The sequence below is a fragment of the Sarcophilus harrisii genome, chromosome 4, assembly GCF_902635505.1.
Source record: "Sarcophilus harrisii chromosome 4, mSarHar1.11, whole genome shotgun sequence".
In the NCBI taxonomy this organism is placed as follows: domain Eukaryota; kingdom Metazoa; phylum Chordata; class Mammalia; order Dasyuromorphia; family Dasyuridae; genus Sarcophilus; species Sarcophilus harrisii.
This window is the reverse complement of record NC_045429.1, coordinates 295,405,049-295,429,080: the sequence shown is the minus strand read 5'-3', so window position 1 is coordinate 295,429,080 and position 24,032 is coordinate 295,405,049. Positions and strand designations below refer to the sequence as shown.

Genomic DNA, 24,032 nt, shown 5'->3' with positions numbered 1-24,032 from the left:
ATAATAGGGTCAGAAGAATAGACAAGAGTTGAAAGAAATAGAAATGACAAACATTTGGACAGACCAGACATGAGAAAACAAGTACTGATTTATGATATGATGACTATTGTAACAATTTTTAAAAATAAAATGGGATATAGGCTACTTTAAACTCGTGATGTTTCCTTATTCAAGTTGGTATGTGTACACAAAGGTAATGAATGGAGGAATTAAGAAACACAAAAACTATTATCTATTGCTGTGTCTCAGAATTGAATTGTTGCCTCAGTAAAAACCTAACATAAGGACTGTCATGTAAATAGGGATATAGGTGATAGTAATCACTTTTGACCAAACTGCCCTTTAAGTAAGGATTCACTTGTGTAGAGTTAATTGCCATCTGTAAAAGAAACTCCTGTGTATTATTATTGAGGAGAAAACTGCTAACACCCAAACTATCCTTAACAGAGGTCCATTCCTTTCTCATTAAAAAGAAAACATCCTATTAGTGGATTTGGCTTCTCAAGGCACAATGGCTTGCTTATACACATATGCTACATTGTTTGTTTTCAGGAGACTGGTAGAGATTGTTGGGAATTCAAATCCTCATTGTCACCAACCCATCACATTTGAGACACATTTCTCCTGCCTTTTCACTATTCCACTTGTTCAATATTTTGTAAATATGTTGCTCTTCTTTATCATAATATTTTCTGATTTCCTTTGAAGAAATAGTGATTATCTTTCAGAGATGTGTGGAAAGGTAAAGAATTTACGGATTAAGCATATATTGATCAGAGACTGTTAAATAAAGTAAATCAGGCCTATAGGCCCCAGTCACGTGATTTTTAGGTAAGGCCTGGATTGCATTCTATTGTCCAAAGAAGGGATTATGTGGCCAAAGCTGTAAATCACCTTGTCTACTGCATTCCAGTGACCAAATGGGGGATAAAGGTTTATATGACCAATCACAACATATAGAGGATTTTGGAGGTTCTTTGTCTGAAATGTGAACATTTTCAAGGGAGTGGCTCTCTCCTGCTGTGAATTTGGCTCACAGACCAGGACGGGGTCCGCTTCTCGAGATTCTAATAAATAATTCTACTTTCTATGAGTAATCTCTGTAGTAGTCACTTTGGGGAGGTCTTTTTGTCCCAAATATAGGTAATCATGATGATGTATAAGCATTTTATTCAGATCACATAATCTATGCTTTGATTTTATTTTATGAATCATATTTAGTAAACTATTTGGCTAAGATTAGGGGTGTAGTTTATGGCTAAAGAAATATTTGGTCTCTGACGAAACAGTATATTTAAGAATCAGAGACTTGCTAAACTCCAGAAATAAGTATCCAGTTAATCTTTTTGAGGGATTTTAAAAATTCTTGCAACAGGAATTTACACAGTTCACAATTTTCTAAACAGCTTTAATTTGATGCAACTTCCCTTGGAGACCAAGACCTATTAAAGCTCATTTCTTCTTTCCTTCAGAACCCTGTAATATGGGGAAAAATCAGAACAGCTAGACATTTTACTAGAGTAGCATGGTCAAGCATCTGAATTAATGGGGGAAAAAAAGCCATGTTTGGAGTACAAATAAGTTTAACAAGTCAGGGTATTCAAAATAAATCCCAGGAATAAAAATGAGAGGGTTGAGACTGAAGATCAAATCATTCAGACAAGACAAAGCAGGTCAAATAAATCTCGAATGAATGGGGGGGAAATTAAGTCTTTAATATGACTATGTACCAAGTACTGTGCTAAGTCTTAGGGATACAAATACAAAAGTGAAGACAGTCCCTGCTCCCAGGAGACTTTTATTCTAAAACATAACACATATAGGAAAATGGTGGTCAGGGAGGTTGTTTAGTATACAGGGATGGTGAGGGCACTATTTGGGAGTATATTGATACTTCTTTTAGTAGTGGCAGTATTGATTGTGATTTTGGAATTTGAAAAAAAATGAAAAGATAAGCAAAGCATCTAGCAAGAAGATGTTCAAGAAATGGGAAATAAAAAGGAGCATAGCTATATGAAATAATGGGCTTGGGGAAGAATTTATCAGAGACTAGCTGGGTCTCCAGTGTGGGAATTCCAGAACTAAACTCTAAGGCATGGGCTCTGGTCTGTGAGATGGCTGTCAAAATGTCAGAGAATCCAATAAAAACTGATAGTTTGATCTGCTCTGACTGTACATTAAATAGGATATTCTATCTTTTTATTTTTTTAATTTTTGGATTTTTCTTAAACTTTTAAAAATGTCAGATTGGACAATTTTGCCCATTTCTATCAGTTGTTAGATTTGTTTGATGAAGTCAACTAATTCTGATGAATCTGAGTCTCAGGAGTTAGAAAAGACATCAGAAACTGAGGACCTCAGAATCAGCTATACCAATATAAAAATGCATTCTATAACCTCTTCCCAAAGAATTCATTTAAAGATCTCTAGTGAGGGGAGACCTTTCCACTTTTGAGGTTTGTTTTCTTTCTTTCTTTCTTTCTTTCTTTTCTTTTTTGCTATTTGGGGAATGTGTATTTTTTTTAAATTTTTTTTTTATTTAAATAACTTTTTATTGACAGAACCCATGCCAGGGTAATTTTTTACAACATTATCCCTTGCACTCACTTCTGTTCCGATTTTCCCCTCCCTTCCTACACCCCCTCCCCCAGATGGCAAGCAGTCCTATACATGTTAAATAGGTTACAGTATATCCTAGATGAAATATATGTGTGCAGAACCAAACAGTTCTCTTGTTGCATAGGGAGAATTGGATTCGGAAGGTAGAAATAACCCAGGAAGAAAAACAAAAATGCAAGCAGTTTATACACATTTCCCAGTGTTCTTCTTTGGGTGTAGCTGCTTCTGTCCATCCTTGATCAACTGAAACTGAGTTAGATCTTCTCTTTGTCAAAGAAATCCACTTCCATCAGAATACATCCTCATACAGTAAGGTTGTTGAGGTATATAATGATCTGATTCTGCTCATTTCACTTAGCATCAGTTTGTGTAAGTCTCTCCAATCCTCTCTGTATTCATCGTGCTGGTCATTCTTACAGAACAATAATATTCCATAACATTCATATACCACAATTTACTCAACCATTCTCCAATTGATGGGCATCCATTCATTTTCCAGCTTCTAGCCACTACAAACAGGGCTGACACAAACATTTTGGCACATACAGGTCCCTTTCCCTTCTTTAGTATCTCTTTGGGGTATAAGCCCAGTAGTAGCGCTGCTGGATCAAAGGGTATGCACAGTTTGATAACTTTTTGAGCATAGTTCCAAATTGCTCTCCACAATGGCTGGATGTATTCACAATTCCATCAAAATGTATCAGTGTCCCAGTTTTCCCACATCCCCTCCAACATTCCATAATACTTCCCCTGTCATTCTAGGCAGTCTCACAGGTGTGTAGTGGTATCTCAGAGTTGTCTTAATTCGCATTTCTCTGATTAATAATGACTTGGAGCCTATTTTCATATGGCTAGAAATAGTTTTAATTTCTTCATCTGAGAATTGTCTGTTCATATCCTTTGACCATTTATCAATTGGAGAATGGCTTGATTTCTTATAAATTAGAGTCAATTCTCTATATATTTTGGAAATGAGGCCTTTATCAGAAGCTTTGATTGTAAAAAATGTTTTCCCAGTTTATTGTTTCCCTTCTAATCTTGCCTGCATTAGTTTGCTTTTACAAAAACTTTTCAATTTGATATAATCAAAATTTTCTATTTTGTAGTCAATAGTGATCTCTAGTTCTTCTTTGGTCATAAATTCCTTCCTCTTCCACAGGTCTGAGAGGTAAACTATCCTATGCTCTTCCAATGTATTTATAATCTCAATCTTTATGCCTAGGTCATGAACCCATTTTGACCTTATCTTGGTGTACAGTGTTAAGTGTGGGTTAATGACTAGTTTCTGCCATACTAATTTCCAGTTTTCCCAGCAATTTTTGTCAAATACTGCATTCTTATCCCAAAAACTAGGTCTTTGGGTTTGTCAAAGACTAGATTATTAAAGTTATTGGCTGTTTTGTCCTTTGAACCTAACCTATTCCATTGATCAACTAGTCTATTTCTTAGCCAATACCAGATGGTTTTAGTAACCGCTGCTTTATAATATAATTTTAGATCTGGTACAGCTAGGCCACCTTCATTTGATTTTTTTTTCATTAATTCCCTTGAAATTTTTCACCTTTTGTTTTTCCATATGAACTTTGATGCTATTTTTTCTAGGTCATCAAAATAGTTTTTTGGGAGTCTGATTGGTATAGCGCTAAATAAATAGATTAGTTTAGGTAGTATTGTCATCTTTATTATATTTGCTCGCCCAATCCAAGAGCATTTAATATTTTTCCAGTTGGTTAGATCAGACTTAATTTGTGTGGAAAGCGTTTTGTAGTTTTGCTCATAAAGTTTCTGATTTTCCCTTGGCAGATAGATTCCTAAATATTTTATACAATCAGTAGTTACTTTAAATGGAATTTCTCTTTGTAACTCTAACTGCTGGGTTTTGTTAGTGGTATTTAAGAATGCTGATGACTTATGTGGGTTTATTTTGTATCCAGAAACTTTGCTAAAGATGTGGATTGTTTCTAATAATTTTTTAGTAGAATCTCTGGGGTTCTCTAAGTATACTATCATATCATCAGCAAAGAGTGATAATTTGGTTTCCTCATTGCCTATTCTTATTCCTTTAATCTCTTTCTCAACTCTTATTACCAAAGCTAACATTTCTAATACAATATTAAATAGTAACGGTGATAGTGGGCAACCTTGTTTCACTCCTGATCTTATTGGGAACGGTTGCAGTTTGTCCCCATTACGTATGATGCTTGCTGCTGGTTTTAAATAGATGCTACTGATTATTTTAAGGAAAAGTCCATTTATTCCTATACTCTCAAGTATTTTTAAGAGGAATGGATGTTGGATTTTATCAAATGCTTTTTCTGTATCTATTGAGATGATCATATGGCTTTTGTTACTTTGGTTATTAATATAGCTAATATTGAATCAGCCCTGCATTCCTGGTATAAATCCTACTTGATCATGGTGTATTATCCTGGAGATGATTCTCTGTAGCCTTTTTGCTAATATTTTATTTAAGATTTTAGCATCAATATTCATTAGGGAGATTGGTCTATAATTTTCTTTCTCTGTTTTCAACCTACCTGGTTTAGGTATCAGTTCCATGTCTGTGTCATAAAAGGAATTTGGTAGGACTCCTTCATTCCCTATTTTTTCAAATAGTTTATTAAGCATTGGGACTAATTGTTCTTTGAATATTTGGTACAATTCACATGTAAATCCATCTGGTCATGGGGATTTTTTTTACGGAGTTGATTAATAGCTTGTTCTATTTCTTTTTCTGAAATGGGACTATTTAAGCAATTTACTTCCTCCTCTGATAATCTGGGAAGCCTATATTTTTGGAGGTAGTCATCCATTTCACTTAGGTTATCAAATTTATTGGCATAAAGTTGGGCAAAATAACCCCTTATTATTTTTTCAATTCCTGCTTAGTCAAAACTTCTCCCTTTTCATTCTTAAGACTACTAATTTGATTTTCCTCTCTCCTTTTTCTTATCAGATTTCCCAGAAGTTTATCAATTTTATTGTTTTTTTCATAAAACCAACTCTTAGTTTTATTTATTAGTTCAATAGTTTTTTTTTTACTTTCAATATTATTAATTTCTTCTTTTAATTTTAGAATTTCAAGTTTAATAATTGATTGGGGGTTTTTAATTTAATCTTTTTCTAGCTTTTTAAGTTGCAAGCCCAATTCATTGATCTTCTCTTTCTCTATTTTATTCAAGTAGGCCTCTAAGGATATGAAATTTCCCCTTATTACCACTTTGGCTGCATCCCACACATTTTGGTATGATGTTTCACCATTGTCATTATCTTGAATGAAATTATTGTGGCTATAATTTGCTGTTTCACCCAATCATTCTTTAAGATGAGATTTTTTAGTTTCCAATTACTTTTTGGTCTATTTATACCTAACTTTTTGTTGAATGTAGTTTTTATTGCATTATGATCTGAAAAGAAAGTATTTACTATTTCTGCCTTCCTGCATTTAATTTTGAGGTTTTTATGTCCCAATATATGGTCAATTTTTGAACAAGTTCCATGAACTGCTGAGAAGAAAGTACACTCCTTTCTGTCACCATTCAGTTTTCTCCAGAGATCTATCATACCTAATTTTTCTAATATTCTATTTATCTCTTTAATTTCTTTCTTATTGTTTTGTGATTTGATTTATCTAAATCTGAGAATGCAAGACTGAGATCTCCTGCTATTATAGTTTTGCTATTTATTTCTTCTCACAACTCTCTTAACTTCTCCTTTTGGAAGTTAGATGCTATACCACTTGGTGCATATATGTTTAATACTGATATTGCTTCATTGTCTATAGTACCCTTTAGCAAGATATAATTTTCTTCCTTATCTCTTTAAATTAGATCAATTTTTGCTTTTGCTTGATCTGAGATAAGGATGGCTACCCCTGCTTTTTTTACTTCACCTGAAGCATAATAGATTCTGCTCCAGCCTTTTACCTTTACTCTGTATGTATCTCCCTGTTTTAAAGGTGTTTCCTATAAAGAACATATTGTAGCGTTCTCCTCTTTAGGGGAGAGTTCATCCCATTCACATTTATGGTTAAAATAACTAATTCTGTATTTCCTGCCATCCTAATATTCCCAGATTATGCTTTTCTCTTTTTTGCCCTACTTCCCCCCTTCCCTAGTATTAAACTTATTGGTCCCACTTGCGTCACCCAGCTCTCCCTCTTTAGTATTCCTCCCTCCTCCCTTTGAATCCCTTCCCCTTTCTTGTAACCTTCCCTTATTACTCTTTTTCCTTTTCCCTTTTCCTCTCCCACTTTTAAATGAGGTGAGAGAAGATTCTCTGTAAAACAAATATGTCAATTATTTCCTCTTTGAGCCAACTCTGATGAGAGTAAGATTCTCACAGTGTTCCTCCCCCTCTCTAAGTTCCCTTAGATATGATAGGTTTCCTTTGTCTCATTGTCGCATGTAGTTTCCCTCTTTTTTTCTCCTCTTTTCCCTTTTTCTGACACTATCCCTTTTCCATTCTACTTCCCTTTTTTATGTTATATCAGTAAAATCAAATTATACATGTGGTTTTTATGTATATCCACAACAAAAATAAAATTGTCAAGAGTTCCTTTTACCTTTTTCTGCTTTTCTCGAGCCCTCTTGTTGGAGATCAATTTTTTTGTTTAAGTCTGGTTTTTTCCTTAGAAATAGATGGAATTCCTCTGTTTCATTAAATGTCCATCTTCTTCCATGGAAAAAAATATTCAGCTTAGCTGGGTAGTATATTCTTGGCTGCATTCCAAATTCTTTTGCCTTTCGGAATATCAAATTCCAGGCCCTTCGATCTTTTAATGTTGAGGCAGCCAGATCTTTGTGACCCTTATTGTAGCACCTCGATATTTGAACTGTTTTTTTCCTGGCTGCTTGTAAAATTTTTTCTTTAGTCTGAAAATTCTGAAGTTTGGCCACAATATTCTTCAGTCTTTATTTTAGGGTCTTTTTTCAGAAGGTGTTCAATGGATTCTTTCAATGCCTATTTTACCTTCCAGTTCTATTACTTCTGGGCAGTTCTCTTTGATGATTTCCTGTAAAATAGTACCTAGGCTCTTTTTTTCATCATAATTTTCAGGTAGTCCGATGATCCTCAGGTTATCTCTCCTAGATCTATTTTCCAGGTCTGTTGTTTTTCCAAGTAAATATTTGACATTTTTTCCAATCTTTCATTTTTTTGGTTTTGCTTGACTGATTCTTCCTGTTTCAATGAATTAGTCATTTCTATTTGTTCAGTTATGATTTTTAGTGAGTTATTTTCTTCATTAGCTTTTTTTACTTCTTTTTTTATATGTCCAATCGAGTTTTTAAATGAGTTGTTTTGTTCTATATAATTTTTTTTCCATTTCACTAATTTTTTCTTTTAGTGAGTTATTTTCTTTTTTCAATTCACAGATTCTGTTTCCCTGCACTTCTCGGGAGTTTTTTACCTTTTCCAATTCACATTTTAGGAAGTTCTTTTCTTTTTCCACTTTATCAAATTTTTCTTTTAGTGAGTTATATGTCTTTTCTGTACTCTCTTGCTTAGCTTCTCTTTCCTTTCTTCATTTTTCTTCTAATTCTCTTTTAAGGTTTTTAATAGTCTCTTCTAGGAGAGCCTTTTGTATTGAGGACCAATAATTGTCTGGAGACTGTCTGCTATTAGTCTCTTCAGGGTTGAAAAGCTGTTCTCTTTCTGAGTAGAAACTATCAATCATCCTTTTTATTTTTTTACTCATTTTGTAAAGCCTGTAGGGTCTACCTTCAGGGCCAGGAGGTTACCAGGTTCCTCTGCAGAGTAGTGAAAGGTGTATGAATGGGTAGCTGTACTGGCCACAAAAAGCATCGAGGTACTGGAGTGCTCTGAGAAAGAGTTCCCCACCTGGCGATAACTCAGGCCTGCAGGGCAGAGCTGCGAAAGTGCCCTGCAAAGAACCCCCATGTGTGAGATAATGACTGCCCTGGGGGTAGACACTGAGCAGTGAGACTTTCACTACCTCAAGCCAAAGCCTGCCCTGGGGCTGTGGGTATTAGCAGTTGAGTAGTGAGTGGACTAGCAGGGAATGGAAGTGTCTCTTCTCTGGGAAGCACAGTCCTGTTGGGGAAGTTCTATTGCCCTAGGCCGAGCCCCTCACTGTGCCAATCAGAGGCTGCCCAGGCTGTGCCCACTCCCCCACTCTCCCCCATCCCCCCAGCCGAGCAGGTTTGTAACTGCCCCTGCAAAAGCCCAGAACTGCAGGATGTGGCTGCAGGGCTGCGTTTCAGTCTGCCTGGGTCACTTCCGGGTTTGAGTAGCTACAGCCAGATCTTGTTAGGTCCTGGCATTTTTTAGAGTACCCTCTGTTTTAGGCTTTAATTTCTCTGCCAGTTTACTGCTTTGTAATCAAGGCAGAGCCGTTAGCCTATAGCAGAGTGGTCTCTATAACTTCTCTAGCCACAGAGATCACCCCCACCCCTGGTCTGCCCAGGACGCTAGTCTCTCGTTGCCTGTGCTAGTCTGGACACAGGCTACCTGGACCTCAGGACAAACCTTTCCTGGCGATCTTCCAGATTGACTTCATCTGGTAGGTTGTAGTGCTTCTGATCTTCATGAATTTAAGCAGTGAAGAGCTATTTCTGAGACTGGATATAATAGTTGGTTATGAGGGGAATGAGAGGAGCTTAGAAAGTTGCGTGTGCCTTCTCCACCATCTTGGCTCCACCCCAGGAAATCATGTTTCATTCTGTTACTATTTTTCTTGTTAATTTCATCTGTTTATGTTCAAGATTTTTTAGATTTCTTCTTCCTGGAATCTTTAGGACTTTTAGATCCTTTCTACCCCGAAATTTTCCTTATTAGTCATTTCTGACCCCCTTCCCTCTGATTATTGTTTCCTTGGGAGTAATTCACAGTTCATCAATCTAGGTCTCTAGTTTTACTAACTTTTGAGTGGTCAAAATTGGCCCCAGCTGCGTTCTTTTTTCAGATTGGTGGAGTGATACCCAGCTCTCAACATGCACACAGTCCTGTCCTGATGACCTGTCCTATTTCTTAGTGCTTTGGCTCAAACCAGCAGTTCAGAACTCCTGGTACTAGCAGTATTAACTTCATAGTTTTGTAGCATGGGTGTTTCCAGGCTGCAGCCTGAAAAGCATGGTTAAGCTGGTATTGAGGATTGAGAAAATGTCCATATCCTGGAGCTGGAGTCTCTATAGCATGGAAAGGAGGGAGAATGGGATGTAGGTGTGGTTTTGATGTAAGCCAGTATCAGAGCCTTAGGTCTGCAAGTATGGTTTCCCTGCTGGAATTGTGGGAGGTAGGGCATTTCAATAAGTTTATGGAGACTGGTTGTCACTTCCTGGGATTGGGATTGGTTTTTGTTGTGTTTTTTACCTTGTTTCTGATTCTTAATGTTCCAGGCCAAAGAAACAGTTGAAGTTGCTTTATCCAATTTTTGTTTTATGGAAGTTTGAGAGGCCATGGGGATTGGAGACAATGTCTAATCTTTCATCTTGTTGCTCACATGACCTGGAAGTTCCTGCTAGTTGTGTGTGTGTGTGTGTTCAATTTTCCCATTTTTAAGAAAATGTAATTCAGGTTTATGAGTAATTTATGAGTGGACTGCAATTTTTTGATTATTGAGTAATAAAAATAACTAGATTTTACATAATACTTTTACTTTGTAAAATACTTTACATATTTGCTTATTTGATCACAATTATCCTGGGTACTAATTTTTCCTCCATTTTACAGATGAGGGAACTGAGGCTGAACCTAGCTTTTCCTAATTCTGAGTCTATATTCCACCTACTTCTCTGAGTTATTATAATTATTCTCACCTTTCCCTTTTTTTTTAAAAAAAGGAAATATTGTATGTATGAAGCTGATGAGGTCTGGCACAGTGCAGAGTGTTGTGGGAACCTCCTTCTGGTTGGCTTTGTAAATGAATTTATGAACCCAAAAAGTTAGGCAAAATAAGTTTATTGGCCCTGGGAAGTCAGCTTTTGCAGGCCGACTTCCTTAATGGCAAAGTCCCAACAGAGAAGTAAAGGTCTAGCAGAGAAATCCCAACAAAGAGGTAAAGAGGGGTATAGGGAGAATGTGTGAGAGAGACAAAGAGAGGTTAACCCTGAAAAGAGAGTGTCTGTTCAGTGGGCAGAGAGTCCCTCACAGGCAGCTATACCAAGGGCGGTCCCTTGGCCTGTCATGATTCCTTCTTTGGCTCCTCTGCGAGGAATTGAGCCCAGTTGCCTCTTTTTATAATTGAAACTTTGGCTAGAGGCTGGGGCAGTTTGAATTGAAATCAGAATAGAGAATCTTCAAATTAAATGAGGAGGTCTAAACTAATCTTGAACTCAATAGATGCTTTAATCATTAGTGAGTGTTAATGAGGGTGTGCTAGTCTAACAGAATAAAACTACTTGTCTTGATTCCCTGGGACAGGTCTTTTGCAAAGGGAAGGGTTCAAGGAGCATCTCAAGGAGTTTCTACCTCATTCCCCCACCCCCACCCCTAAATCAGAGAGAGAGAGATTTTTGGGGCTCCCCTTGTCAATGCTGTTCTAGTGGTAGAGAATTGATGTGAGAATCCCCTCTGGTCTTGGTGCAAATCCAATGAAACTCAAAACCTGAATGGCAAAAGGAAGTTTTATTTTTCACTAAGAAATTCTCTTAGCTACAAATCTTTTAATGAGATTTGCAAAGAATGTGTTAACAGAAACCTATTTTATGAGCATGTCTTGGGGGGTGGGGACAGTTTGAGCTGATTATCAGACCAAGATTTCCCAACTGAATGAAATCACTTTGAAGGCTTTTTCCAGAATTTGAAATTTCTTGAATGGGGATCCAGCTATCCCAAAAGATCAATGGGGAATGATTTGCCTAAATCTCCAATTAAATGAGCCATTTGTCTTAGAAAAAGGCCCATCTGGAAAGTATGCCCCCTCCCAGAATCTCTGGAATCAGAGACCTCGAATCTCCCTTTTTTTTACAGATCAAAGGGGACACAGTTTCAGAGTGATTTTTTACAGATTAAAGAGGACACAGTTTCAGAGTTTACCCCCATCATGCATAAAAGTGAATGATCTAAGATATTTTGCTTTTAGGACTACTTGGTGCCAAAGGAATGAAAGTAATAGTTGAGGCAGCTTAGGAAGAGCACAAGTACATTCTCATTGCTTGAATAGGATATAGAACAACCCAGAAAAATCCAACTTAGTGATGTACCATCTTTTTGTAATGGATATAGAAAGACCCCTTTAATAGTGATGGATGACATCAGAAGACAAATCAAGAACATTTCTGGAAAAATTGCATCACCATAAAGCCCCCATTGTGATGATTCTAAGGAGGAATGGAAAGATACACTACCAACCTCTTAGTTCAGTTTCAATGTTGAGAAAAAAATGAGGCACTTGTGACTACAGAGGGGGAGGCTTACTTTGCCCTGACACCAGCAAGAGTATGCCTGAAAGATCTACAACAAAGATATCATTAGCACTTAGTTTCTCTGGATGCAACCCTCAACTCCATCTGGAAACACTAGGTTATAACATTTATTGTTATCTGAGCCCATATACCTTGAATTTTAAAAAAAATTTGTCCTAGATTAGGAAGCTGCATTAGAGAAGTTGGGACCAATCAGGTAATAAGCTTTGAAGTTTCATTAGGAAAGTCTTTAAGGGAGTTGGGACTAAAGGAAATTGTGTGGGGATTGTGTTTGAAGAGAAAATTGTATCAGAGTAAGGGGAAATGTATCAGGAAACTGCTGTCCTACCATATCAGGAAAGATCAATATGGGTGCATTGTCCAGAAGATCACAAGACAACAAACCTATTTCTTGGTGGGTTTTCTGAAGGTCTTGGGGCAGCCTTCCTTTCAGCAGATTAATCACCACAAGAGTAGGCAGATGTTAAAATCCAAATCCTTTATTTTCTCTTTCAAAGTCTTGTCTCTTTTCCTGGGGCCTGGTTAGCTTTCTTAAAGGCCTTCTGGAGTCTTGGTTTCAGTAGAGAAAATGCAGTAGGACAGGCTTGCCACCACAGGGTGTGAGATAGGATGAATGAATCTGAGTTCAAGGGCTTGTGCTTCAGCCTCCAGTCTGCTTGTCTTCCCTAGCTGTCAATGAATCTGGCTGAGGCTCCCAGCTCATATGCTCTACACTGAATATAAACCAACCATTATATCACTAGGAAACCATTATTTGTTGTAAGATTAAATCAGTCATACTGAACTTAGAGAACTATTAATCATCATGCTAAACTAGATAATCATTGTCTCATCAATTCCACTGAATTGGCACCTTGTAAGAATCCTTGTTTCAAGTTCAGAGTTCTGGTCCATAACATCTAAAGAAGGAAAAGAAGCTATGTACAACAACAAAGGACTGGACTGCAAGAAGACAATAATACAGATGAAATTATAGATTTTATACAAATAATATATGTGAATCTCATTTCTTTGAACTAATGTTCTTGATTTTTCTGGGTTGTTCCTTGTATATATTCCATATCCCATTCAAGCAACCAACTAGAGAACAGAATAGATAGCATCATAAAGTCTAGGACAGCATTCTGTCATGCTCAAGGGGCTCCTAACCTGAACATTTTAATCAAATTTTGATGAGCATATTAGGGATACTGAGACCAGAACAAAAATTTCAGTGGAACCAGAATGTGGCTTTTCTGGTATATGCATTCAATTTCACTAGGAATAGTACCATCAACTTTACATCCTACCTGCTGATATTTGTATTTTGGTGTCTCTGAGGTCCAAGAAACTGCAGATATGAGCAGTATATCTCTTAGCTGAAAGAAGTTTATCAGCTAGCTACACTATCAACAAGGAAGAATGTTGAAAGAAATAAATATGATGCTCATGTTCATAATCAGGATCTTCAACAAAGTGACAGAATCCTGCTAAGAAATCTTGTCATTCATGGGACATACAGCTTAGCACAACCATGACAAACTGCTTTAGTAGCTGTGAATTGTGAGAAGGTAAGGAACTTGCTTATTTATTAGAGGCTACACTAAAGACAATTCATTGCAGTCACTTATAGAGAATTGGTGAATTAGTTGATCTCCTAGATGGAGGATGAAAGACATTAACTTCAGGAGGAAAAGCTTTAGCCTGGTAGTCATGAAAAAAATGTGGTTCTGTCAAGGGATTAGAAGTAGATATTTCCTTTTTAAAATTTATTTTTATTTTAATTGTTAACTATACTATATTTCTTCATTCCCCCCCCCCCCATCTTATTGCTATAGCTAGAATTTCTAGTATCCTATTGAATAATAATGTTGATCATGGATGTTCTTGCTTCACTCCTAATTGCTGCCAGTTTATCCCCATTATAGGTAATTCTTGCTCTTGGTTTTAGATAGGTCCTACTTATAATTTGAAGAAAAGCTCCATTTATTCCTGTGCTTTCTAATGTTTTTTTTAAATAGGAATGGGTGTTGTATTTTGTCAGAAGCTTTTTCTGCATCTATATAATCAGATGTTTTTCATATGGTTTTCTTAATATTGAATCACCTTCGCATTCTTAGTATAAATCCAGCAAGGTAATAATGTATGTAATCTTTGTTGTGATTTCATTGCTAGTACTTTAAATTTTCTTGCATCAATATTCATTAGGGAAATTGGTCTAAAGTTTTCTCTGTTTTGGTTCTCCCTGGTTTAAATATTAAAACCAAACTCATGTCATAGAAGGAATTGTTAGGACTCCTTTACTCATTTTTGTTTTCAAATTGTATTATATTGGAATTAATTGTTCTTAAAATGTTTTGTAGAATTCACTTGTAAATCTGATCCTGAAGTTTTTCTTTTCTTTTCTTTTCTTTAAAATTAAATTAGGGAGTTCATTTATAGCTTATTCAATTTCCTCTTCTATGACGAGGTTATAAAAATGTTTCCTTTTCTGTTAATCTGGGCAGTTTATATTTTTATAAATATTCATTCATGCAATTCTTAATTTTATTGGCATAAGTTGGGTAAAATAGTTCCGGATAATTCAGAGACAGACATATCTAGGGAAGAAGGCTCTCTATACTGTATCCTAAAACCCAATTCAAATGAGGAGACACAACTGAATCCAGTGGCAGAATCTTTTCTAATACTTCAACTTTAGAGACTCCTGGAGGACTCAATTCCTTCAGAACCCAGGAACATTGCCAATTAGCTCCGGACCCTAATAGTCTCAGATTTAGGTAGACAAACCCAATGACTCTCACTCGTAGAGGGGCAGATGGATTGAGAGGTCACAGGAGGGTCAGGACTATATGTTCAAGTTCAATGAACTAGCTGCGTGGGTGGGTTTCTGACCGTGACGTTATATTTTCTTTTTCATTTGTCCCCTCAGTAACTAGCACTGGGCGTGGCACGTTAGCACGCTCCTAATAAATGCTTTCTATTCAAGGTTATTTGTCATTTACACCTAGGTGTGAATGTTTATTAAATCTTCCCCTCACCCCAGAGCATGGAGATGGCCGGAGAACAAAAGAATCGAAAACCTGGGGAAAGGGAAGAATAAACAAGAAGAAAAAAGATACAGTAAAAGAGAGGGACACTAAAAAACATTTCCTCTTCAACGTTTCAGGGACAGATACAGAACTGTGAATGACTAAGGGAAAAGTGTCTTAATAGAATTTAAACTCCGGGCCCTAAAAACTGGATGTATACCTCAATCTAATCAATACGCGTAGCAGAGATGCCTCCTCGCAGCAGTCCCACCTCCACACTCTGATTGGTTCTTTGGATAGAAGGAAAACCTACACATTACGTCAGCTAGCTCTTGGGGCCGCAGTTAGGAGAAAAGCTTTTATGGGAATAATCTATATATTTTTTGACATAGAAGAAAATTTGGAGATTAGTACGATTTCCTGATTTTTAAAGTTGGAGCTGAGGCCAGGATCCAGGGTCGGAAGACATGGAAGGGAATGACACCTGAAGTGTTTCAGTACATCTCCATACACAGTCTAAGAGCCAAAGGGAGGGGTAGGTGCGAGTTTCCCGACTAATCACACTTGCTCCCTAAATTCTCTCCTCGGTTTGCTTTCTCTTCATTCCTCTGCCCCGACACTCCACGCCCGGAAGGATAAGAGAGTTGTTAGCACCTTCAGAGCGCTCAAATATGCCGCATCTCCGGTTTCCCTACCTCCTTCCCATTCCCAATCCTCCCCCTGGGGTCCAGCAGCTTTTAAAGTGAGTCTCGTGGCTGGTGATGTCAGAAGAGCAGGAGCTAGGGAGCCGTTATTCTCTTTCGAGAGGTCCATCTACGCGTAAGGAATTCTACTTTTTCCCTCTGGAATGAGGAAAGCGGTATAAATCGCTAAGAGCTTTAGGGGTTTAGCCCTAGAAACCCCAATTTCTTCCTTACTAGGCTCCGCCCCAAGCCGGGTCAGCAGCCACAATCGTCCACTCACAGAGATGCAAACCTCCGGGATTCCTAGAGAGGACTCGGAAGTTTCTTCCGGGAGGGGAAGGGGCGGGATTTACGGCCCTACCAGCCAAGGGCAAGGAAGGCATTGATGTAGTAATTTCCCGTGAGTTTTGGGAAGTCAAGGGATTGAGTCGGCCCCTCCAGTCTCTCTTGTATAGATCCTTTTACTTTCTCCTCTAATTCCACCCTGTTGGTAGTTCTGTTCCCTGAAGAACGAGACTCCCTGGAGAGAGAGGGGCTTTGCCAAGGGGAAGAGAGCGTTGTTGGGGTTGTCGGAGAGGTTCCGGCTTCCTCTCTTGCTGATTAGGCCCTTCTCTAGTTCTAAATTGTTGTCTGCGGATATTTCAGATCTTGTTCACAGGGCCTGGGGCATTTCCCTGGACTTATGACCCGAGCCTTTAATGGGGCTGCGCAGTTTCTGCCGGGGAAGCTTATCTGGGATATTTCAAATCTTAAATTGGAAAGCTTTTGCCTCCCTTTTTCATTCTTTCCTTTATTGAGCCCCTGGGCCATTTGGAATTTGGTCCACCTATAAAAGAGGATCAGCTTATCTGGATAGCTATTTGTAAGTTTCAGTCTTATTGCTTGATATTTTAGTAAACTGTGGTTTATTCAAGTAATCCTTTGGCTAACCCTTTCTGACATTTGTTTTGTGGTTAATCTTCAGTAAATTTCCTTCATCTTAGCATTTACATGGACTCTGTTATCTCTTTATTCTAATAATTATTTTTAATGTCATTAGGTTGCATTATACCTAAAATGCCATTCAAGAATTCTCTTAAGAGCAGAAGTTTGATCTCCACAGGTCAGACCTTATAGTGAAGCATTCTTTTGGGTGAATCATGCCCAAAGAGTCAAGAGAAGCTGCAGTTCTGCCTACTACAATTCATCCTCCACAGGAGCAAGAAGGACTTCTGATAGTGAAAGTGGAGGAAGAAGATTGCACCTGGATGCAGGAAAACAGCCCTCCCAGTATGGAGACCTTTAACCAGCGCTTCAGACAGTTCCAGTACTATGAAGCAGCAGGGCCCCGTGAGGCTCTTAGCCAGCTAAGAGTGCTCTGTTGTGAGTGGCTGAGGCCAGAGATGCACACAAAAGAACAAATCCTAGAGCTGCTAGTGCTGGAACAGTTCCTGGCCATCTTGCCTGGGCAACTTCAGGCATGGGTGAGAGAACACCATCCAGAAAGTGGGGAAGAGGCTGTGATTTTGTTGGAAGAATTACAGAGAGACTTTGATGAACAAGGAGAAGAGGTGAGGAGGAAAATCCCCCCCAACTAATCCAGGCAGTGGGGGAATAGAAGGGAATTAAGGAGGTTATGGGGAATCATCTAATGTATATTGAATTTAAGGAAAAAATTGGGAAGATGACCATAAAATTCTTTTCACCCTGATACCCCATTAGGATTTTTTTGTTCTTTTAAGTTATTGTGAGTCCTAGGCTTAAGCAAGCATTTATTACATATTATAAGTATTGTGGCCAGGCACTATGCTAGGCACTGGGGTTTCAGATATAAAAGAAAATGAAACAAATTTCTTAAGAAACATAGTAGTGCATTATAAAGATATCTCAACTTTTAAAAAAGAAAAACAATATTCACTGTGCCTATCTGGAGCAGTTATGGGCTTTTAACATCTCACTTTCACTGTTTTTTAGGGGACATGGATGTATTTCCTTTTTTTTCTGTAATGATTTTTCTTTTTCCTATGCCTCAGATTCTTCTGACATTCTTGAAACATTTGAGCTTCTGGCTGTACTCTGGATTTCTCTCTAGAAACTCCTTTTCCTCACTTTAGGTATTTCACAGGTTCATTCTTTGTGAATACCCCTGGGTGTTACTTTAGGTATGGGACAGGAATCTTTTGGTTCTGCTGTCTTTGGATGAGGTTTCCAATGGCCTGTTTAACATTTCATCCTTTAAAATTGAAGTAGCAGCACCATCCAATCTAAGACAAATAATTTTGACTTTAGATAATGGCTGAGGTAACTGCTAAATTTTCTTTTTGCTTTGCTATCATCTGCTCCCTTTCCACTAAGCTCATTTGGTTCTTTTGTACTATTAGCCAAGTTCTCTCAGAACATTAATAAACTGCTCTCAAGATACTACTTTAGTCTAATACTTAATTACTCTGAACCAGCTTTGTAAAGGGGTCAGCATCATTAGCTTATAATGTTCATTGAGCTAAACACTATAGGGAATGAGAAAAGACCTCAGGATCAGATACTAATTTCCCCTAAAAAGGCTACTCTCTAAAGGGAAGTATATACATAAAATTCCCAAAAGAATTCTATAAATATAATCAATTGCCGACAGAAAAGATGGAGTGAGATTAGTAAAGCTTTAATCACTATTTCATACACATCTTATAAACAGTGGTTCTTTGTTTTAAACTGGAGATAAAAGGACCAAAATTGCCAAGAGAACATGGTTCTCCATAAAAGAAAATAAACTTTTGATTTACTTGAATTTTTTCTGTTAGTTAGTCATTGCTTTAAAACATGAGTTGCTATTTCACTTTGTAGTTTTCTGTTCCAATCTTGCTGGTATCTCTAATAATTTTTCTTTTTTCCTCTGATGCTTTATCCTTTAGCCATTTCCAATATTCTCTGTGTGAGCACCTTTTGGCGCTTTCCTCTTAATTGGGATCCCTACTGTTTCCTCCTTGAAAGGCATAGATGTGGAGAGACTCCATTCTAGGCATGGTGGGCAATCTGTCAGATGGAGGTAGGAGAAGACAGGAAGAGCTTTAGTAATTGATGTGTATGAAATAAGACTAAATAAGGTTGGATCTGCATTAAAAGGTTTTGAAAGACATAGTAAGAACTTTATGATTTATCTTAGAGACAATAGGAAATCTTAAAAATATTTTGAGCAGGGGAGTGATATGATGAGAATTCTGTATTAGGAAGATTACTTTAGCAATGGTGTGAGTAATGGATTGGAAAAAGTTCACAGAGACCCCAAGTCATTGAGTTCATTGAGGAGCAAAGTTTTTGTTTTTAAAAAAAAAAAATTTAAAAGTATGCTAGTGCCTTCCCTCAGATTATCTCCAGTTTATCCTGTGTGTATCTTGTTTTCAAATAGTTGTTTGCAGTGACTCCCCAATTACATTGTGGACTTTCTGACTGTTTTTGTACCCCTAATCCTTAACATAAGCCCTGGCACATAGTAGATGATTAGTAAATGTGTGTTGATTTAACTTGACTTGGGGGTAAAGTAATAAGTTTAGTTTTGAACATGCAGAATTTGATGTGATGGTGAGTTATTCAGATGGATAAAATTTCAACACATTAGAAAGTTTCAAGTTGGAATTTAGGATAGAAGGTGTGACTGGAGATGCTAGATTTGGAAGAGACAAATTTTGTATTGTTATAAAAAAAATCAAATAACTTTCTATTAATTCTAATTATTTGAAAGTGAAAGAGGTTGCCTTTGAAGGTAATGAGTTTGCCTCCCCTGGAGGACTTCAGGCAATTACTATTTATTTTGTAGAGATGATTCCTGTCTAAATACAGCTTGAATTCCATGCTTTCTGAAGTCCCTTTTAACACTGACAGTTTGAGACTACAATCAGGAAAACTTTTTAGTTTGGTAGTGATGAGGAGGAAAATGATATGATTTGAGGGCTTGATGGCAAAATGATCCAGTGCCTGTTAGGTTGTGCTCCTATAGAAAGATTGATTGGGAAACAGTAGAGATATGGATTTGAGATTGTAGAATATTAAAACTGGAAAGGATCTTAGAAAAAAATTGATCCAGTTCACTAATTTATTTTGTTTATTAGATATTTTCTAATAATTTTTGTTTGCTTTCTCTCTTCTCTTCCTTCAATGGAAAAAAAAAGGAAAAACAAAGCTTTTTTTTTTTTTTAAATAAGTATGCATAGTCAAGTAAAACAAATTAACATATTGGCCATGTTCAGAACTTCATGTCTCATTCTGCATCTTCAATTTATTACTTTTCTGTCAGAAGAGACAGCATATTTCCTTATCAGTTCTCTGGGATCATGATGTTCATTGCAAGGATGATCTTTTAAAGTTAATTTGTTGTTGTATAAATTATTCTTCTAATTTTTTCACTTTACTTTGTAACAGTCTTTGTAAGTCTTAGCAAGTTTCTTTGAAATCACCCCTTTTATTGTATGGCACAATAGTATTCTATTTTGTTTATCTTCCCTCATTCAGCTGTTCCCTAATTAGTGGACACCCTTTTAAAAATTCATAGTTCTTTTCCACTATAAAAAAACCTGTTGTAAATATTTTTGTATATATGGATCTTTTATCCTCTTTGCTTCTTGGGGATATTGGTATAGTAGTGGTATCACTGAATATGTTCAGTTTAGTGACTTTGGATGGTGTTTTAAATTGTTTTATGAAATGGTTAGACCATTCAGTCCCATCTATAAATCATTAGTGTGGCTCTTTTTCTTTATCCCTTCAACATTTATTTTTTGTTTTTGTTTTTTTTGGTCTTTACCAATCTGATGAGTCTTAGGTAATCTTAGGTAGAACATCAGTGGTTAATTTTTTTCTCATTATTAGTTATTTGGAGCACTTTCTCATATGGGTCTTGATAACTTGAATTTCTTCTTTGAAAATCATTAATTTTTTTTAACCATTTATAAATTGAGGAATGACTCTTATTCTTATAAATATGAATCAATCCTTATATACCTTAGATATAAGATCTTTGTTTTAGAAACTTGATGTAAGATTTATTTCCCAGTTACTTTATCTAATTTTAGCTATATTTGTTTTGTTTTTAATTTTATGTACTCAAAATTGTCTGTTTTATCCTTTGTGATCCTTTTGGAACTTGAACTCTGGTTCCATCTATACATCCAAATTTCTTCCTTTTTCTTGTAATTTGTTTGTGTGACTTGTATATCTATCTAAGTCACATATTTGTTTGGGACTAATCTTCACATATGGTGGAACATACTGGTCTAAACCTAATTTCTTTTGCTCAGTCATTTCAATCATGTCTGATTCTTCTTGATCCAAGTTGGGATATTTTTGGCAAAGACATTGGAGTGGTTTGATATTTCCTCATTTCACAAATGAGAAAACTGAGGCAAACAGGTTAAGTGATTTGCCCAGCTCTCAGCTAATAAATGTCTGAAGCTGAATTATATTTCAGGCTCAGCACTCTATTCACTGTGCCACTTAGCTGCCCCCAAACCTAATTTTCTTTCTTTCTTTCTTTTTTTAATCAAAACTTTTAATTTTCAAAACATACGCATGAATAATTTTTCAACATTAATCCTTGAAAAACCTTTGTTCCAATTTCCTCTCACTACCCCCACTCCCTTCCTTTGATGGCAAGTAATCCAATATATGTTAAACATGGTAGAAATAAGTGTTAAATTCAATATGTGCATACATATTTATACAATTATCTTGCTGCACAAGAAAAATCAAATCAAACAGGAAAAACAATGAAAAAGAAAATAAAGTGCAAGCAAACAGCAACAAAAGAATGAAAATGCTATGTTGTGAATCACACTCAGTTCCCACATCACAAGATCATTGGAACTAGTCTGAATTATCTCATTGTTGAAGAAAGCCATATGCATCAGAATGGATCATTTTATAATCTTGTTGTTGCCGTGTACAATGATCTCCTGGTACTGCTCATTTCACTTAGTGTCAGTTCATGTAAGTCTCCCTAGACCTCTCTGAAATCATCCTGTGAATCGTTTCTTTCAGAACAATAATATTTCATAACATTCATATACCATAACTTATTCAGCCATTCTCCAGCTGATGGGCATCCACTCAGTTTTCAGTTTTTTGCCTCTACAAAACGGCTGCAACAAAGAGTTGGCACATGTGGGTCCTTATTCCTCTTTTAAGATCTTTTTGGCTTATAAGCCCAGTAGAATTACTGCTGGATCAAAGGATATGCAGTTTGATAACTCTTTGGGCATTGTTCCAAATTGTTCTCCAGAATGGTTGGATTCATTCACAATTCCATCAACAATGTATTAGTGTTCCAGTTTTCCTCCATCCCCTCCAACATTCATCATTATCTTTTCCTGTCATCTTAGCCTGTCTGAGAGGTGGTACCTCAAAGGTGTCTTAATTTGCATTTCTCTGATTAATAGTGTTTTAGAGCACCTTTTCATATGACTAGAAATGACCCAGACTTAATTTTCATCAAATTGCCATTCATCTTTCCCAACAGTTTTTGTTAAATAATGAGTCTTTATCCAGGAGCCAGAAGTATTAGTAACATATTCATTCTGTGAGAAAGTTGAGATTTAGCTATGTTAACTTGTCAAGGTGACATAATCTACAGCACGTTGTAGGTTTTTGAATTAGATTTGGCTTTTGCTTTTAATCTCCATCTCCCATCTCTTAGTCTCATGTTTTGCCTTGTTCCTTGTGAAGTTGAGTAATATTTTAGTTCCTTCTTTATTTGTCTAATGTGTAGACTTGGATTTTCTTGGTATTTTTGCTGCATACCCTTTTCTCTAACATGATGTTTATTGTTGTCCCTAGGTTGCTACCTATCCAGAAGTACCACTTCAGGAAATGATGCAGCAGAGAATGGTACAGGAGTCCCTGAATATTCAACTCCAAGCCATGGACACTCAGTCTGATAGTGGTCCCCATAAACCTTTCTCCTTGGAAACAAATGGTGAGGGGGCAACATTGTTCATTGATGGGCATGGGAAAATCCACATAGAATGAAAAGTTGGGAGTGTTGGCCATAACAAAGAAAAGGGAATTCTGAGAAAGAAAAGTTAATTGTCACTAGAAGGTATGAAGTTGAAGACTAAGGTTCATAATCAAATCAAAGAAGTTTAATTCAGCACTGCAAATATGAAGATGAAATTGCCCCCAAGAATCATGTCAGTAGAAGGCATAAGACATATACACAAATAATTATATTAATATAAGGCATAATGTGATAAGTGGATGGAGATGTCCGTAAAAAATACAGAGTGGGGAGGAGAGATTAGGGAAGATGGTTGCATCTTAAGTGGACTTTGAAGGCAGAGATTTCAAAAGATGGAATTGGTAATTGGGAAAGACCTGTATTAGGAATGAGAAAGGCAGAAACAGTGACGGTAGAAAAGGAGGATGAATAGTCCAGTTTGCCTGGGATATATTTCAGTAAACATCACGTGCTTATGTGTGCAAAGCATTGTACTAGGTGTTTGGTATACAAAGACAAAAATAAAACAACTGCCATTGAGAAGTTTTCATTTTACTGATTTGTACAAGAAAAGTAATGTAAGATTAGAGGAGATGGGAACCAGATTAATAACAACAGCAGCTGCAACAGCAATACCAAATAAATAAATGAACAAATTAATAATAGCTAGCATTTATAAAGAGCATATTTTCCGGACAGCTAAGTGCTCAGTAGGATCTGAGTTCAGATTTGGTCTCAGACAACTTAACACTTTCTAGCTGTGTGACTCTGGGTAAGTCACTTCACCCTAATTGCCTCAGTTTAAAAAAAAAAAAAAAGAAAGAACATATTTTCCAGGCACTATGCTAAGCATTTTATAAGTATTATCTCATCTATTTCTCTAAAAAACCCTGATGCTATTATTCCTTTGTATAGTTGAGGAAATTGAGACAAACAGGTTAAATTACTTGTTCCAGGTTACACAGCTATTAAATGTCTGAAGTTAGGAGTGTTGGCCATAACAAAGAAAAGGGAATTTGAACTCAGGTCTTCCTGATGCCATGGCCAGTGCTATATCTACTATGCTCCTAGCTACTTTGTAGAGAAGCCAGGATATCGAATACATTAATCAGTAGATAATAAAGACACTGAAGATTCTCAAGTAGAGTCATGATATAGTAACAATATTTTAGTGTGTTACTATATCATGACTCTACTTGAGAATCTTCAGTGTCTTTTAGTGTGTGTTTTAGTGTGTTACTAAGGCAGCAATGTTAAGATTGGACTAAGGGAAAAACCTGAAATTAGGAAAACGAATTCTAATGTTATACAATAGTACAGATAATAAGTGATGAGGACTTGAATTAGGTTTAGTGAAAGCACACAGGAGGGA

General features: G+C 36.7%; 1 protein-coding gene across 4 annotated transcripts in view; it reads left to right on the top strand.

Annotated features, from left to right (window-relative positions):
- The first annotated feature begins 15,458 nt into the window (after positions 1 to 15,458).
- ZKSCAN5 (zinc finger with KRAB and SCAN domains 5) overlaps positions 15,459 to 24,032 on the top strand; it is a 32,348-nt gene continuing 23,774 nt past the window's right edge. Inside the window, exons 1-3 of one of the 4 annotated variants that reach the window (XM_031968426.1) lie at positions 15,459 to 15,551; positions 16,802 to 17,249; positions 22,501 to 22,639. In XM_031968426.1, coding sequence (XP_031824286.1) covers positions 16,839 to 17,249; positions 22,501 to 22,639 — 550 coding nt within the window. In that variant the 5' untranslated portion in view covers positions 15,459 to 15,551; positions 16,802 to 16,838. Of the gene's footprint in view, positions 15,552 to 16,042; positions 16,562 to 16,738; positions 17,250 to 22,500; positions 22,640 to 24,032 lie in introns of those variants that run through there. The other 3 variants (XM_012548844.3, XM_003768870.4, XM_023502841.2) reach the window with 3 other exon arrangements.